The sequence below is a fragment of the Nuphar pumila genome, chromosome 1, assembly GCF_984573655.1.
Source record: "Nuphar pumila chromosome 1, dmNupPumi1.hap1.1, whole genome shotgun sequence".
Classification (NCBI taxonomy): domain Eukaryota; kingdom Viridiplantae; phylum Streptophyta; class Magnoliopsida; order Nymphaeales; family Nymphaeaceae; genus Nuphar; species Nuphar pumila.
Window position 1 is genome coordinate 26,068,678 of NC_143249.1, and position 18,959 is coordinate 26,087,636.

Genomic DNA, 18,959 nt, shown 5'->3' on the forward strand with positions numbered 1-18,959 from the left:
TCATGCTCAAGATGAATCACAAAGTAGACTCAGACTTGTGTTTCAACATTCCTATGCTTGCCAATGAGTTGTTAAGACCCGCTCCATTAGAGTGCATAATGACTGTCTGCATCCATCATCAATGTACTTTTTTATAAAGTTTACTTGTGGCTAAATACATCAACATAGATTTCTTCTGAAGCTTTGGGGGCGTGTAGCATCTCGTTCAATAGCTCTCTCATATTTTGTATGTTTTTTCTAACGATTCAATCTTTTGCATCATGTGTTCTTCTATCTTTTACGATATTCGCTCTTCCAGTGCTTACCTGTCATCATTTGCATAAATTGCTCTTTCAACCCCACCATCGATTCGATCCATAATCCTTTTTTTTTGAGGTCTCCTGCCATTGTGTTCATCTGTCTTTTGATCTCACTTATGCAAAACTATAGTCCTCTTATATAGCTTGCATGTATTGGCCTCCATCCGTCTACCAAGTCCTCCCAGTCGCTCTTCGTGTTCTGTCATTGCAGAACTTAGCAAATTGGCCTTTGCTCTGATACCAAAATTGATACATCCTCAATAAAATTATGCTAACAAAACTAAAAATTCAATTAAATAAATGTAAATAACAATAATAAAAAGGAACTAGAAGAGAAAGATATAAGTTTAGACTTTGAGGAAAAAAAAAAGAGATCACAACCAATCTAACCCACAAAATCCCCATAATCAGCATTCATAGTGAACATAAGAAACCCTAATCCTAAACTGGATTTGAGATGGATCTATTATATAATTAAGTTTCAAAAAAATAAATATAAACTCAAAAAAACTTAAACTAAAAACTATATCCAAACAGATCTCTTAGACCCAAATGCTAGTTGCTCTGCGCCTGCATCAGAAACTAACATGTATGTGCCTGGAGAAAGCTTCATGGAATCATCATTTCAAGTTAGGGTTGATCAGGTGTAACAATCACATTGGACACTGAAAGCATCTCGTTGCAACTGACCACCCTCCATCTTACTATTGAACCTCACAAGCTATATATCCCTTAGATGGGAGGTGGTCAGATGTAGTGGCACACTTTCAGCCTGCAATGTGATTTCACCTGATCTACCTCATTCCAATCATGGTATTTGGCTTCAACCAATAAAAGACATGATGATCTACCATGTTTTCTTTTTCATAATGAAAGAGGGAGACCATTAATGTGATCATGACTCAAATCAATTGTAATAAGAACTAATTAATTCAAGCAACCACAAAAGCATTTCAAAATGCATGCACACGATAGCGATAGTAAAATAGAAAAAAACAAGCGGCACAAACTTTAATATAGGTTTTTTTTAGCAAAATGGTCCCTGCCTTTTAATTAATCATTTTGCAAAATAGTTCCTGCCTTTTGCCATTTTGCAAATTGGTCACTTTGTCAATAGCTGTTAGTTTGACCAGGGGTTAACTCGTCACCAAGATGCCCCTCACTCTACCTTATTCACATTTTGCAAATTGGTCTTCTTGTATGGGCAAACTTGTGGATCTATCTGCCCTTTAACAGTTACAGTTAGGAAAGCTAACAGCTGTTTAACTTTAAGGATTGATTTGCAAAGGTTAATGAAACAGTCCATACTGATTTGCAAAATAGCAAAAGATAGAAACTACTTTGCAAATCAACTATATATAATGGAGGGACAAATTTGCAAAAAAAAAAAAAACTGCAAGATATTTAAATAGTTCAACCATAATCAAGATTTTACTGTTAATAAAAAGATGACAAGGAGTTTACAAAATAAAAGATAGCAACCTTACCTTTTCAATCCAAAGAAAAACACCACCTCAAAAGATCAACAACCTTACCTTTTCAATCCAAAGAAAAACTATCTTATCAAAAGAGACACTACAATGTAGTCTCACATGATCGGATTTGAAACACTCTTAAAATCACTTATGAGCCGTAGGACATGGATATGAGACAAAAACTTTTTTATCTCACATGTCGTAGAATGAGCAAAAGTCACTTCTAAACATATAAGCATTAGAACAACCTGCATTTGCTCTCCAATATCAATAAGACTTAATGACCAAGAGTCATTAGAAATATGAGCATTTTCAACACTTTTTGTGCAAATCCAACCATGTGGATGTGCTTGGCATGGTGAATTTGCTAGGAATCAATCCTTGAATGGGCTATTTTTTGTGAAAAATGTTGTTTTTTAATGCTTGAATAATTATGAAGATTACGAGCTATTGATTTTAAAGCTTTAAAAAGTCTTGTTTATGCATAAAAAATTAGATGATTCAAGAGCGGGTTCTTATAAAACCAAACATGTAGATCACATCCATATGGATAATGGATAGATTCAAGAGAAAAGAAAAAAAAAATCCATGAAAACAGCCGTTCACATTTTTTATCATATTTTCAGTTCTCATATTAAAGTATCTCTAATGACCAAAATACCTTTCATAGACTTATTTAATTACAAGAGACAAAATATGAGTGATTGACATCGAGTATGGATATCGTCATTTCACAAATGATGGGTTTCACCATATGTTTAATCCTATATGTTCAGTCAATGGCTAGGATTTGTCCACATTTTTTATTTTTATGTGGGCTAATCTTGCAGTTCAGATGGCTAGGAACAGCTTAGGATTAACCCATACTATGCCAAAGGATGGATATGACTTGACCCAATAAAAGAGTATGAAGACGGAAGGCATAGCGCTACTGGCAACCGTCGTGGGGTCCTCTGGTCATTAAGAAATCATTTTTCTTTTCCTGGGCAGTATTTTATAACGTGGTTCAAATTTGTGCATTCAAACGGCTCAATTTGGGTGGTACACGTATTTAAAAAGGTCTTGACAGAGAGAGAGAGATGAGCCCATGCCTGCCCCGCAGTTGGTCAAGCTCTCAACCTGTCCGGGACCACCAGCAATAAGAAGAATAATGGGGGCCAACCCAGCCAGCTGGTTTCACCAAACACCAAAACCAACACCAACACACGTCAAAACAAGAGACCCCTTGGCGTTGGGAAAGTAACTCACTTAAATTGACAAGATGATCCACCTTCGTGCGTTAGGGATGGGGGCAGTGGACCAGGTGGGGGCGGGAGATACGGTCTCTAAACCCTGCCCCATCTCAAAATTTTGCCTTTTATTCTTGCCTTCATCCTTGCATGGGTTTTGATTGTAACATCCATTTTCTATTATCTATTCTCTATTAAGACAAGGCCCCGTTTTCTCAATCTTTTGTCTTCCACCATTGGAAGGAGATAAGAGAAAATAGGCAAAAAGGGAGAGGAAGAGATTCGAGAAAGGATTTTAGGTTGGGTTATATACACATATAGTAATTTCTTTAACAGAGATTAGAGACGAGTGAAGTGGGGCTGGAGCAAAAGGTTATAAGTTCATCTTAGCACGGGTTTTGATTTTAACCATCATTCCTGTTTCATGTCCTCAATCCCCAGTCCAAACGGAGCGAGGGCAGGGCCCCATTCTCCTCTGGTCTACTGTCATCCTAGTCCTAGTGTGTTTTTATTACTATGTTTATGTTTCATTTTTTTTTTTCGAGATAAGGAAAAGTTTTATTAAAAGATAAATCAATAGTGCAACTTGATCATGACGAAACCAAATCAGACCGAGTGGAGCCGAATCTTAAACCTAAACCCAAAGCTTCTTTACTATTTTTTAGCATTTCGTTGGATTTGATATATATATATATATATATATATGTATATCAACAAGCAGGGAGCAAGGAGTGGTTTGGTAGAATTAGTTAGTAGTCACATGTTCTAGAATCACTAGCAACAAAATATCTCTTCGCTCTTGCCGACTTTGCGCCGGACCTTAAATATCATCATGGCTTCCTCCTAATAGCGGGCCTACTTTTTTTCGTCTTTTATTTGTTATTTTATTCTTCGCACCCAGGCTTTCCCTTCCCTCCCAAGATATTTCAGTGTGTTGCCGGATGTTTTGGCGCATTGCCGGAACTTTCTAGCTTTTTTGGGAAGCAAGAGTGAAGAAACATAGAAAAATCCGTTTCAGTCGTGTATGGTTCGGCCAAGGAGCCCGGCACGACTTGGGTGAGAGAGAGAGAGAGAGAGAAAGAATGAAGATACAGTGCGACGTTTGTGAGAAGGCAGAGGCGACGGTTCTGTGCTGCGCGGATGAGGCGGCCTTGTGCTGGGATTGCGACGGCAAGGTTCACGCCGCTAACAAGCTCGCCGGCAAGCACCAGCGCGTGCCCTTGCTTAATCCTTCCTCTCAGATACCCAAGTGCGACATCTGCCAGGTATGAGATTATTTTTTCTCTTTGTGAATCTTCAAAAATCATCTCCTCCTCTGTTTCTTCTTGTGCACTGGTTTTGATTATAGATGCCGGTCTGCCCATCCCTTCAATCTTCTTCCAGTCTTAGCCTCTCTCTCTCCTTTACAATCAGAAAAAGAAGCGTCTCCAACAATAAGGCTTGTCTTGTTCTGGTGTATCAACATACAAAGTCCAAAGGGAGTCTCTCTCTCTCTCTCTCTCTCTCTCTCTCTCTCTCTCTCTCTCTCTCTCTCTCTTACAGTCGTACAAACGGCGTCTTCTCCTCATTTGGGGCGTTTTGCTTTCTTATGCATTTTAAGCTCGATGACATCACAAACACCTAGTCAGTTTTACTGTAGCTGTAGATGACTTAAGGGTCGCCCTGCCTAAATTGGTTGTTGGTGGTGAGCTGATCCTTCATCCGCCTGCCCTGTTTTGCCTGGTATTGTTACTGCTTACTGGTACCATCAGACCAGTAGAGTAAAACAGATCAACCAAAAAAAATTATCCGAGTCTGAGATAAACGGGCTTTCCACTAAAGAAAAGCCAGATTCCTAAAACTTTCCCTCCTTTCGGCAAAAGGAGAAGTTTCTCACTTTTGAAACACTGAAAGTGAGCTTCCCCTTATAGCAAAAAACTTTCGGTAACTATGATTCATGCATCTTTTGATTAGTTGAGCATCCATAATCCAAGTAAAATGGTATGATGAAATAAGAATGAAGCTGGCACACATGACCCAACAACACACATACAGGATACAGCTTTGGCTTGATAAGGAAAAAAGCTCCACACCAATAATTCGGGCAATTCTTTTTATAACAAGCTTACATGTTGATTTTATATCATTCTGTACTTCTTTCACTTCATTCCATATTTGCTTTCGCCCCCACTTTGTAGTGCTTCCTATGTGTTTCTTTTTTCGTTTCTCATGCTTCTGCAAAATCGTGTCATAACTGTATCCTACTTCTGACTTTGTTCTACTTTTTAACACTCGCTTTCTCTTCTGCATCACACATGGCTTCTCATATCCATTTCGTCTCCTAGTAGCGTTAATTTGGTGTTAAACCTGATGGTGATAATTAAGTAACACACTTGTATTCCTGCTTTTTTTTTCTTGGTTTTGCCAAATGTAATGTATGTGCAGGAGAAGGCGGGGTATTTCTTCTGTCTGGAGGACAGAGCATTGCTGTGCAGGCAGTGCGATGTGTCCATACACATGGCCACTCCTTACGTCTCTTCCCACCAGAGATTCTTAGTCACTGGGGTGAAGGTCGGACTACATCAGCCCAACAATCCAGCGGCGTCGCCCGCACCAGCCGACTCCTCCTCTGCTGAGCCACTGGTCTCAGCTTCCCAGAGGAAGCAACGCGGCGGTTCGTCTGATGAGAAGGATACCACCCATTTTTCTGGTGAGATGATGACGGGATTCCCACCACCACACTGGCCTTTCGATGAGATGATGCTCACCACCACCACATCTCCGTCAGAACACGAGCATAACGATGGTTTCTTTGTTGGCTTCCCGGAATTCAGTTCTTCCTAGGTTATCGGTCGAGCACAACAGTAGTAAGAGAGCAGAGCACAAGAGCAGATCTCATCTAAATCTCAGACCAACAGGAAAACACTTCTTCCTTTGCCTCTTCTTCTATTATGCGTGTCACTACCAGCTTTCTTCTATCTGTGTTCACCTTCAATATGTTCCGCACCATTCATTTTAGATTTCCTGGAAACCTTCGCCCGTTTGCGTTATCAGCATCTGTGTTCAGATTTCTCACAACGGTAAAGAAGCTCCAACTCAATGGACACAGGACGATGCAGCAGGCATTAATGAATTCGTACATGCTCCTGTGATGGCCTTAACTCTTGGACTTCGTTGCTAACATCTAGACTTTGATCTTCACTCGATCCTTTTGGCCCCCCACTAATGGACTTGTGAGCAAGGAGATAAGTTGGGGATGGCGATGTGCAACCTCTCCAGATGCCACCTAATTGAAATGCAGCATGCTTTGTACATCTCTCTGTTTCATTTTTGTTGTTGATGCCAATTCTGTTGCTTTGAACATGGCTATCGCTCATATATTCGGATCGTCGAATGTGATGTTGGCGTTAGCATCAGCAGCAGCAATCTGTTTGATGTAAAGAGATGTTCTCAAGGTGTCTTCTTCCAAGGGATTGGGTGAAGATGATGGTGTCTTGCATTTCTTCATTTTGCTTCTCTTCGACTGTAGCTGCACAGTACCACCAATCTGCTGAATAAAAGGACAGATCCATTGAGAAGATATTTTTTAAGTTTAATTTCAAATTGGATTATTCAGCATATGTCCGTACCACGATTATATTGAAGTCGGTAAAAAAAGAGATTTTATGCTTAAATCCATGAAACCGCTTCTATCTTCTAACTTTTAATGGTAAAGGGGACGCATGGTACCTAACCTTGATCCATTCTCAACTGTTAAGTTTTGTCCTAGAATCCCGTGGAAGTTCTAGAAAATTTTCTGAACAATCATATACCGAATCTCGTGTTTCACCATGGAAGTTTTTTTTCCATAATCGTTTCTCCCTTTTAAGGCAAATCCCAAACCATCCTTTTCGATGATGGAAGAATGCCTTTGTCCTAGATTTTGAAACGTAAGGATGATTTTGGGAAATTGAATATGATGGTGATGTTTTTGTGTATCATTCTTAAGGTAGGGGCGGTTATGAAAAAAAAAACTCAGAAAAACGGCAATTCTCATGCTAGAGCTTGTTGCGGTTCTTAAACTCTTAGAGATCTAGTGTTTAGGAGAAACTGAAATGCTAGAGTTGATCAAGTGAAGAATTGATCAAAATTGATGGTTGATCGTGTCTAGAGCGAAGAAAATCGGTTGTTCCATTCTTTAAGGTTAGTAGATTTAATTTCATTGGTAAAATTGATTAGATCTAAGTTGAATCAACTCATTTGAACCTCGTATCAGAGTGAGTGATCTGATCTTGAAAATCAAGTTCGGATCATGCAAATTGAGCTCAAAATTTGTGTTTTACAGTAACTGATACACAGTTCATAGTCTTCAAGTCAAGAATTAGATTTCCCAGTAGACCTAGCTATAAATCTGTCGTTTTTTGCTGTAAATTGTGTTTGGATATGAAGTTGGAAGTGTTTTGACTTGAGTATGCAAAGCTTGGAGAGGGATATGTAGTGGTTTAATTCTATATTTAAAAAGAAAATTCGAATTTTGATAAGAGTTTTCAGTCTAGACTGAATTTTTCTAATCATTAGACGGTTTTTCAGCAAATTGTTCCCTATTTTCATTGACAAAAAAAACTGTGTGCCATTGACGTGGAGACCATCAGAAAACGCACCGAGAAAGATAAGGTGTTCAAAACTCTTGCTGGTGTAGAACATGACTACAACAACATAGAGGAGTCAAATCCTCATGTCCCGAGAGCTGTTGCGATTCAACGACGTTTGTTGGACCATACAACGTGAGGAAACTTGTAGGAGGGTAATGAATCCATAAGCAAAAGCCCTCTTTAAAGCTCACAAAAGGGTCGCTTTCACTGGTGGCACCAAGGATGACCCGACGTCAGAATCCAAGGATGCCGAGCGTCCACGAGGTCAAGCAAGGCCTCGATGCCTCCACTGTTAGAATAGTGTTAGAATGATATTGATATTCATGTGTTTTGGATCCATATCCAGACCCGATATGCATTATGGCATTATTGTAATTATTGTAAACTGTAACATACCAATATATATCTAAGGCCGTCACCCAGTTAGGATGAGACGTCATGTCATGTCATGTCCTCTCTCTCTCTCATGCTTTTCTTCTTCTTGTTTGTGTTATGCAAGGACAGATCTCCAAAAAATATCACATGGTATCATAGCAGCCATAAGAGGTAACCCTCATCGATCCGGACTGCAAATCTCTCTTCTTCCTCAGAAATGCAGATCTTACTTCTTTCCTTTTATCAGATCTGTTGTCAATCAGATTCAATATTTCAAATTAAAATTTTTGCTAAATCTGATATCAATCAAATCGATCTAAAAAAAAATGATTTGATATCTTTTTTCATATTCTTCTTTGTTAAATCCCAAAAAAAAAGAGGGGTTCTTTTTTCTGTCAGATCACGTTAGATCTAATTTTCTTTCAAATCACTGTAGATCTTATTTTATCTCCTTACAAAGTTTTCCTTTCTTCCTAATTAGACTTATATTTCTCCTTTCTCATTTTTTAGTTTCTTGATTCTAAAGTCATTTCTTTTCTTTTCTTTTATTGCATCTTTTCTTAATTTTCAGACCAGATCATATCTGATGTGATTCTGATTTTCATCATCATATCATATTCGATTGTCTCCCTCTATATCTCACGTTATATCAGATCTGACATGATTCTGGTTTTCACCATCACACCAGATCTGCTCTTACGTGTATCCTTCCTAATAAAAAAAGGGGGGCTCATAGACTTAAAATATACATATAGGCTTTGTCCTTATATGCATATGTTATCAGTTATTGGACTCTTCTGTGCATCAATATTACCAGAGATTATTCTCTGATTTCTTCTGATTTATCGTCGCAGAGTGCAGACTATCTATTTTGTCAATCAATCATTTATTATTTTTGTTACTCATTTCTTTTCTTTCTTTCATTTCTTTGATGGACACAATCAATGCTTCTTTTCTTAATCACCTAGTCACTGAGGAACTTGATTCTTCCAATTTCATTACCTAGAAGAAACAAATTATCCCTTTCCTCAACAGTCATGATCTGATGAGGCACCTTGATGGGTCAATCTCAGTACCCTAAAAGTTTGTTCCCAAAACAATCTCAGAACATAATAAAAGTGCAGCAAAAGCCTCCAAAAACATGGTAAAAATTTCAAATTTTATCATGTGGCACAGGAATAACCAATCAGTCGTAGCTTTCATCACAACCACTCTCTCTTGTGAAGTTCTTCACATTTCATCTAGAGTTCTACCAAAAGAGTTATGAGATACTTTGAATAAATGGTACAAAGAGATTTCTACTCACAGAATTTACCAGTGGAAGGCAGAATTCGCAGATCTAAAATAGGGAGATTCATATATTGCTGAATATCTCAACAAGATCAAGGTTTTGGTGGATCAGCTTGCAGTCATAGGCTCTCCATTGCCAACTAATGATATATGTTCAAAACCTGTTAGAGGCCTTGGGTAGGAATATAATATATTTATCATAGTTTATACTAGTACAGTTCCTCACCCGCCTTTTGATTGGTTGTGTACTATGTTATTGGAATATGAAGCGATGTTTAACATATCATTTTGATCCCCGAAAGATGAAGTGAGTCATGATGTAATGATTGCAACATATTCTTTCAACACCTCTCGAGGAAGAGGATGTGGCCATGGACACAATTCTGGTGGTCGTGGCATACTTCATATTCCCTCTTCTTCTACTAATCAAGCGAATTTGGTATGTCAAATATGTGGAAGGGTCATATGTCTTCCAATTGTTATTTGCGATATGTTCCTACTTATCAGCCACCCACGATACTGATTCCTGCTTGTGTTAGGGCTCTTGCAGTTGCTTCCCCAGCATTCGCACCATCTGAATCAAGTCCACATGCTCCAACGAATTTTGTTCAAGCTCATTAAGTTCCTCTCAATACTTATCCTTCTTCAGTCACAAGTTCTCATGATTTAGATGCACTTATTATTGGTTTTGGTCAGTTGAACTTTCAATATAACCATAATCCTGTTGAAAATCCATGGGCTGCCAACATGCACTTCCAACCTTTAGCTGAACCTTCTTCAGGCACTCCCTCACAAGGCTAGATTATGGACTTAGGAGTTGCACACCATGTAACAGAAGATTCAGATAAACTCTCTCGTGCTGAACTCTTTCGAATTGATTCACTCTGATGTTTGGGGACCTTCCCCGGTTATATCCTTATCCAAATCCAAGTATTATGTGATTTTCATAAATGATTTTACTCGTTTCACTTGAATATATTTCCTATTAGCAGCAACTTTATTTGTGGTGTAAATGAAGGCAAAAATGAATAAAATGAATTATTAATTATTTCAGATGAGGCAACCCCACAAACATCTTCATTAAAAACAACATGACGAGAGATAAGAACCTTGTTGGCAGCATGATCAAAGCATCTATATCCCATGTATTCTTCGTCATACCCAATGAATTGACACATGATGGCTCTGAGAGATAATTTATTTTGCATCGTGCTATCAATATGAAAAAAGCATCAACATTCATATGCACGTAACCAAGAATAATTAGAGTATGATCTGTACAACAAAAAATATGATAACTCACCTCCAAGGTTGGATAGAGGCATTTTGTTTATCAAATAAACTATTGTGTGGAAGGCCTCCGACCATGGGTAAGACTTGAGATTAACATCATACATCATGGTCAAGGCAGTCTCTACAATATGGCAATGTTTTCGTTCAGTCACACCATTTTGTTGAGATGTCCTTGGAAAACTCAACTCACATTGAATGTCGTTATCAAGTAAAAAATGTGTGAACTGAGTGAACATGAACTCACCACCACCATCACTCCGTAAGGTTAAGATTTTTCAAGAAAATTAAGTTTCAACATACAATTTAAATCTACGAATGACATTTAGGACTTGGTCTATACTCAGCCAGTACATGAAGAACAACCGCATTTTCAAATTTTTAAAAAGGTCTACAACAGATAAGGTGGATAACAGTTTGAAAAATATAGCAAATAAACTACCAAACCATTTCGGCCCACTACTTACACTTCTGATTAGATTATAGAACCTCTCTCATTGGTTGAGGGTAATACCACCAATCAGCTTACTAGTAGTTTCCCATCTTAATCATCCAATAATGCAGTAGAAGTTGGCTTCGTTCAGCAGCAGCCTCACCCTACTCGCATGTCCAGCAGGGTTCAATGTCCTCCTGATAAATGGGTGAGTTATGAGTTATTCTCTTTGGACTTTCAGGTATATGCTGCATCACTTTATGATTTTCAAAAGCCCCAATCTTTTGTTGAAGCTAGTTTTCATCCACGATGGACTGATGCTATAAATAAAGAAATCACAACCCTTCATGTGTGCAATACATGAAAAATAGTTCCTCGACCAGCAAATAAAAATGTGGTAGGCTATCATTGGGTGTACAAAATTAAACGTAAATCTGATGATAGCATTGAGCGCTTTAAAGTTAGGTTAGTAGTTAAAAATTATACTCAGAAACATGGACTCGATTTTGATGAAACCTTTAGTCCAGTTATTCACATAGGAATGATTTGTATTGTTTTGTCTCTAGTCATATCTAATTGATGAGATTTATTTCGGTTAGATGTTAAAAATGTTTTTGCCCATGGTGATTTGTGTGAAGAAGTATATATGGAGCATCCTCCTTGCTATCCTAAGGGAGATGCTCACAACATTGTTCTCAGACTAAACAAGGCTATATATAGCCTAAAACAGGCTTCACGGGCATGGTTTGATACATTCAACATTGTTGTTCGTTCTCTTGGTTTTGAGCGCAGTCATTGTGATTACTCCCTATTTGTGCATCATGACAAATCTGCGATCACAATCATCTTGGTTTATATAGATGATACAGTCATCAAAAGTAGCAGTCATGCCAAGATTAGTCAGTTTAAATTCATTCTTCATAGTCAATTTCACATGAAGGATCTGAGCCCTGTTCAGTTTTTCTTGGGTGTGCAGGTGGATCAACAATCAGATCGCCTTATTCTTTCATAGCAAAAGTGTGCTAGAGACATACTACATCGCAGTGGAATGCTGGCATGCAAACCTGTACTCACTCCCATGGCTATTCCAACTCAATTGGGTCATAGTTCTTCGGATGATACTGATTTTTTTGAACCTAAATAATATCGAAGCATTGTTAGTGCCTTACAGTATCTTACCTTACAGATTTATCTTTCTTAGTGAATCAAGAATCTCAATTTATGCATAAACCTCAGATGCATCATATGGAAGCGGTAAAAAGGATTCTTAGATATATTGAAGACACTCTTTCATATGGTCTCATATATCTTCAACCTTCTTCGGTGAGTCCTCATGTCTCCATCAAGGTTGTAGCCTATTCTGATGCAGATTGGGTCCATGATCCTCTCACAAGGTGTTATGGTGTTTATTTGGGAATGCACCTGGTCTCTTATGCTAGTCGAAAGCAGAAAACTATTGCCCGCTCTAGTATAGAGGTGGAATATCGGGCTATGACAACTGTTACTATAGAAGTTGCATGGGTTAAACAAGTATTATTAAGCTTGCATCATCATATATTGAGCTCTCTGCTCTATTGTGATAATAGGAGCATGGTTGCTATCTTTACTAATCTAGTTCAACATGGTAAGATGAAACATGTCAAGATTGGTCAACATTTTTTTTCAGAAAAGGTTGAAGCCAAAGAAATTCAGCCAGTCTTTATTCGAGGAGAGGACTAAGTGGTTGATCTTTTCACCAAGGCTCTTATAGTTCGTTGTCATTGGAATCTAAAATCCAAACTATCCATGGTCGTCAACCACGCTCAGTTTGAGGGGGCATGTTAGAATAGTGTTAGAATGATATTGATACTCATGTGTTTTGAATCCATATCCAGACCTGATATGCATTATGGTATTATTGTAAATTGTAATAGCGCAATATATATATATATATATGACATCACTCAGTTAAGGTGAGATGTCCTGTCATCTTTCACTGCTCTCTCTCTCTTGTGCTTTTCTTCTTCTTGTATGTGTTGTACAGGGACAATTCTCCAAAAAATCTCATAGTCACTACAGAAAAACTCGATCACGTGAAGGACAAGTGTTGGGAACTTCACAGACACCCAGGGTAGGAGAAGCTACATAGCAGCAAGAGAAGATTAAGAGTGGTTACCTCTATCGATGACCTCACACAATTGCTTCAATAAATCGAACTTAACTACAGCGCTAGGAGATCAGAAAAAGGAAACTGCAGGTAACAGCTCCGCCCTAAGCTCCAAGTTAATTAATTCCAGGTGGGTTGTTGACACGGGAGCCACTGACCACATGATGGATAAGGCTGACTTATTGTTCAATCTCAGATCGGCCAACAAGAGCCCAATTAGTATTTCCAATGGATCTCTGATCCTCGTTCAAGGAATCGGTGATGTATCTCTTCTAGATGGTGTGAGTGATGCAGAGCATCCAAATGATCTGAGCATCAAAGGCGAGTTGGATGCAAAACTAACTCTTTAGGATCGATCTGAAATACGGTTCCCAAGACGATTCAATCTCATTTGGGACTTGTCAGGTCCAATTGGATCCTCAAAGTTATCCATTTCTGTTAATTATTATATTTTATAATATTGATTCCATTTTGGCACATTGGGAATCATAATTGATATTTATTTTTATTTTTATTTTTATTTTTTAGGTGTCGGATTCTATGGATCTGGATAGTTCTAGTGCCTTGTAGGATTGATTTGTGGCACTAGAGGGTATATGGGGAAGTCGGATAGATTTTCTTTTTCTCGCATTTTATTTTTAATGCATTTTTGGAGTTGGATCTGGATTATCTAACGTTTGGATCTTACACAAGAACCAAACCACTTGGGGTCTAATCCTAGTTGGCACCACCTCATAAGGAAAAACAAGGACCCCAGTCAAACTCCAAGTTTGACTAGGAAAAGGAGCATGTGGTTGTTGGAGGCAATGATAGCCATTTTTAAAAGGAGCTCACGCATTGGGCAAGTGGGCGACAACTTGGAGAAGCCCACCGCCCTTTGTGAGTGATTGGAGTTGGAGGTGACATCATCATTTTACCCTTTTGAGGGCTTAAGACCCTCATGATGGTCGACCATAAGGGTTGGTGGTTGTTGTTTTGAGAAAAAAAGAAAAAAAATTCGAAATGGTGATGAGAGAGAGGAAAAGGTTGTTTGAAGGGTGAACACAATCTCAATATTTTGACTGTATCTCCCTAGATACTGGTCCAAATTACATGATCTTTAGCTTGCTAGAACGCTAAGATCCTTCTCTACAAGTTTCTGTTTATCATTTGGCTTGATTCGGCTCAGTTAAGCCGCTAAAGTCCCAGATAAGTTGCCTACTGACGGCATCAAGGAAGAAGGTGAACAAAAAATGCGAGTTGGAGCTTGGTGTGTGCTTGAAGGTTAGATTGGAAAATGTCACATTGGTTGAGTTACTGCAAGAGTCACATCCATGGCTGGAGGGCTCATCATCTCCCACTTTCCACGAACTGGTGATGGTGTTGTCCACTGCACAGTCGCACCATCTTTTTTACGAAACTGTGTTTGCATCCCTTGATCTCTTGTTATTTTTGTGCTTTGATCTTGATGTTTGGTGAATACAACTGCAAACTAATTGATTGTTGTTAATGTACTAAGTGTTTAGAAGCATTATATGTTATTGAATATTATTTTCAGTCATATCTTGATTCTGAGCATTATGGTTTATCCATTTTATTTTTCTGTCAAAAATCAGAATCCTGATTCCAGAGTTGTCAGAGATAACTCCAAAGAATGAACTGTATCTGCTCAGACACTGGTCTGATTCCAGTGTTTTTTTGCTTTCTGAAAATACAAGACACAAACCTTCAACATTGTTGTTGAAGTCATGGCTTGATTTGGCCGGCAGAATCCTAAAAATTCCCAGTCAAGCAGTCATTTGAACAGAATCTGTTAGATCCTGTCCCATCCAGAATATTGTGAACAATGTTCCGTATTTTGAAGATTTCTCATGATCTTTTTCATAAAAATCTAATTTGTTTGATTCTATAGAAAGGTAAAACAAAGATCTATAATTTTTATGTTTTTCATTTTAACCAATTGAGTCTGCAAGTAGTCCAAAAAAGTCTTTTTTTTTTTGCACTTTTCTTAAGTCTGAATATAATATTCACTGTTAGAGTATTTTGTGTATGTCTTCGTAATTTTTTAATATCTGATTATTTATGGTGTGAAATCGAAATCTAAAAATTAGTATGATTAGCTAACATCCAGCTACACAATAGTAAAGTTTGGGGTTTCTTCTGAAACCCTCATCAAAGCGCCTAAATCCGAAGTGATTCATGCGGAAAACTAGAACCCATTTATCAGTTTAGGCTAGTTAAGAACTACCTCATCAGGGATTTTTAAAATTCAGTAGAGGCGAGTAGGATTGCTGAAAATTTCTGAGCCATATCTTTCTAGAAAGGTCTGAATTTGATCTTCAATTCTTTTGTTGGTAGTTTTTACAAACTTTGCAGTCTGAGAGGTCGAAACCCTCCTCGAACAGGCTGTCCACCGAACCCAGAGAGTCGATCATGAATTTGATTACCTGTCCCAGTTGCGAATCCGTGGAACAGACATCCCTGATCCAAATCTAATGATTTCTAATTCGTTGAAAAGGTGTGCGAGTCACGCACAACTTTTTTTTGGATTGCTTCTGTCAAAACAGAGCACACAGGTCCCAAAAACCCTATTTCATAAAGTCCTATTTGAACTCATCTTAGTGAAAAACTTATGCGCGTATTGAGATCCGTTTGGATCTTGAATCGTAGATCGGTGCTTACCGAGTCTACATCAGTGAGACCCTCTGAAGCTCTTTACATTCCTTTTATTCCCTCTAGCCTCATTTTTGTTAGCAAGATGACTGTATTGTGATATTCTCCTCTAAGCATGTAAATTTTTAGGATCTAACCACAAGGAAAGTGACTGTAAGGGACATTAAGTGAATAGCCTCTACCTTTTAGACGAGGAGAGTTAGGCGCATCTCGCCTAAAAAATTATCGACTCCGATAGGACATGACACCAGAGGCTCAGGCACCCCTCTGAGTGCATTTGGACATGGCACTAGAGGCTCAAGCACCCCTCTCAACGCATTCTGAAAATGATATTTTCTAGTATTTCTTTATGTCAAAATTCTTGTGATGCATGTCAATATTCTAAGCAGACTAGAATTTCCTGTTCATCATCTGAAAACAAATGTGACAAAAAGTTTTCTCTTATACATTTTGATGTGTGGAGCCTAGCTTTGATTGAATCTTATTTGGGCTTCAAATATTGTCACTTTCATTGATGATTGCTCATGTGCAACCTGAGTACACTTGCTCAAACATAAAGACGAGGTTTTTAAAACTTGCAGGGAATTCGAGAGTATGGTTGAAACCTAGTTCAATGCCAAAATCAAGGTTCTTTGCTCTGACAACTGAGGAGAGTACATTAACACCAACTTCACTGAGTACCTTACTAGTCACGGAATCACCCATCAAACCTGTTTCACAAGCGCACCCCAACAAAATGGGGTTGTCGAGCTCAAAAGAAGGACCCTTCTGAATACAGCCATGGTTTTATTTTTTGCATGAACATTCCCAATAGTTACTGGGCAGACACGATATCTACTGCCTACTACATGTCACGTCGCCTTCTCAGCCAATCCATCGATTACATGACCCTCATGGAACTGTTGAGGGGGAGACACCTATCACTATCTCATTTACGAGTTTTTGAATGTAAGTGCTTCGTGCACCTACAAGAATGGCACAAGGACAAACTCAAAAAAAGGGCAACCAAGTGCATATTCTTGAGATATTCCTCCATAAAAAAGGATATAAATGCTATGACCCACGAAGCAAAAAATTATTTTTCTCTTGTGATATTGAGTTCTTTAAAAAAGAGTCGTATTATTGTCATAAAGACTTATACTTTTTTATCATGGAAAATAGGGGAAACGACTGGCAGAGGTTGAGACCCTTGTTATGCCCATGATTGATGCTGACGATGACCTACCCACCAAGGTAGTTGACAGCGCCTTGCCCAAACCTTCTACCCATGATGCTATTGAGCCTCCAAGGGAAGAGGACGAGTAGACATCAACTGACACATCTGAAGAAGAATTTAGAATGCCCCAAGATTCTACTAGACACAAAGCCTCCCAGTAGGTTGAGGGATTTTTACACCTACTGTGCATCCAAATCCATGGACCACCCGATTGAGAGGCATGTATCGCTCGATGGGTTCTCCAAAGCTTCTCTTTCATACACTTTCAACGTGTATTCCAGCATGGAGCCATCCATATTTCGTGAAACCAACACTCAAGTCGTCTAGAGAGCTGTCATGGGCGAGGAACTTGCAGTGTTGAAGAAAAACCAAACTCGGTAAGTCATCCCCCTATCGTCGGGCAAAAAACCAGTGGGCTGAAGGTAGGGGTGGCAATTTCTGACCCGGTCCGCCAACCCGGCTGACCTGTTTAATAAACGGGTTAGGCGGGTGGGTCAACCCGCCAACCCGTCTGCCCGACCCGCCAACCCGTCTGCCCGACCCGTCAACCCGTCAACCCGACCCGCCAACCTGCCTACCTGCCAACCCGATCCGTCAACCCGCCAACCCGATCCGTCAACCCGCCAACCTGACCCGCCAACCTGCCTACCTGCCAACCCGATCCGTCAACCCGCCAACCCGACCCACCAACCTGAAAACCCGTTTACCCGACCCAACCCATTTATTAAATGGGTTGGCGGGTCGTGTCGGGTTACTCGTTTATTAAACGGGTCGGGTTCGTGTTTGCCACAGCCGACCCGTTTAATAAACGGGTCGGGTTCGGGTTGAGGTATGCTGACCCGCCAACCCGCCAACTCGACCCGATTGCCACCCCTAGCTGAAGGTGAACGTACAAACTCAAGTACTGTAGTGATGGATTGATAGAAAGGCATAAGGCAAGACTCATAGCAAAAGGGTACACCCAAGTAGAGGGCATCGACTATCATGAGACGTTTGCGCCAATTGCTAAAATGAACTCGATCAGGATTCTCTTGTGTGTCGCACCAAATCAAAGGTGGCCCCTATACCAACTCGACATCAAGAATGTCTTCCTTCACAGAGACCTCAAAGAGGAAGTATACATGGAACTGTCCCTGTGACACCTCAGTGGGGAAGGCAAGAACCTCATCTACAAATTTAAAAAGACCCTATGTGAACTCAAATAATCATCCCAAGGATTGGTTTGCCAAACTGACACCCTCACTCAGTTTAGATTCCAAAGACGCCCCTCTGAATACTCAATGTTCACCAAAAAAAGCACCAAAGGTACTATCATCATCCGTATCTACGTTGATGACATTATTGTGATGGGAGACAACCAAAAGTTAATAAATGACGTTAAGGACTACCTACATCAACAATTTGAAATTAAAGACCTCGGTAAACTCAGGTATTTTCTTGGCATAGAAATAGCCCAGTCGGATAAGGGCATATTCGTGTGCCAAAGAAAATATGCAATGGACTTACTGAAAGTAGTTGGAATGTTGGGAGCAAAACCTATCACACCCCCATCGAACAAAAACCACAAAGTCATAAAGGATAAAGGAGAACCCATTCAAGACATTGGCAGCTTCCAAAGGCTCGCTGGTCGTCTAATATACCTTACCGTCATGAGACCCGACATCACGTATGCGCTCAATCTCATCAGCTAATTTATGCACAGTCCGCAAATGCCTCACCTAGACATCGCCCACAGGATTTTGAGATACATCAAATCGTCGCTGGGCAAAGGAATTCTCATGTGCAAAAATGGCCACATTGAAGTTGTAGGATACTCAGATGAGAATTGAATAGGAGACCCAAATGACAGGAGATCTACATCGAGATAGAGCAATGGTTGCAGCCTCATGCGAACTCATATGGATCAAGGCCTTACTTTGTGATACGGGACTCGTGACACAAAGC

At 39.4% G+C, this 18,959-nt stretch overlaps 1 protein-coding gene across 1 annotated transcript; it reads left to right on the plus strand.

The window, feature by feature from the left end:
- Positions 1–3,209: 3,209 nt before the first annotated feature.
- LOC149848441 (B-box zinc finger protein 22-like) lies at positions 3,210–6,451 on the plus strand. The gene is made up of 2 exons (XM_090011513.1): positions 3,210–4,268; positions 5,428–6,451. The coding sequence occupies exons 1-2, from the start codon at positions 4,086–4,088 to the stop codon at positions 5,824–5,826; spliced, it is 582 nt and encodes a 193-aa protein (XP_089867639.1). The 5' UTR covers positions 3,210–4,085; the 3' UTR covers positions 5,827–6,451.
- Positions 6,452–18,959: the final 12,508 nt, after the last annotated feature.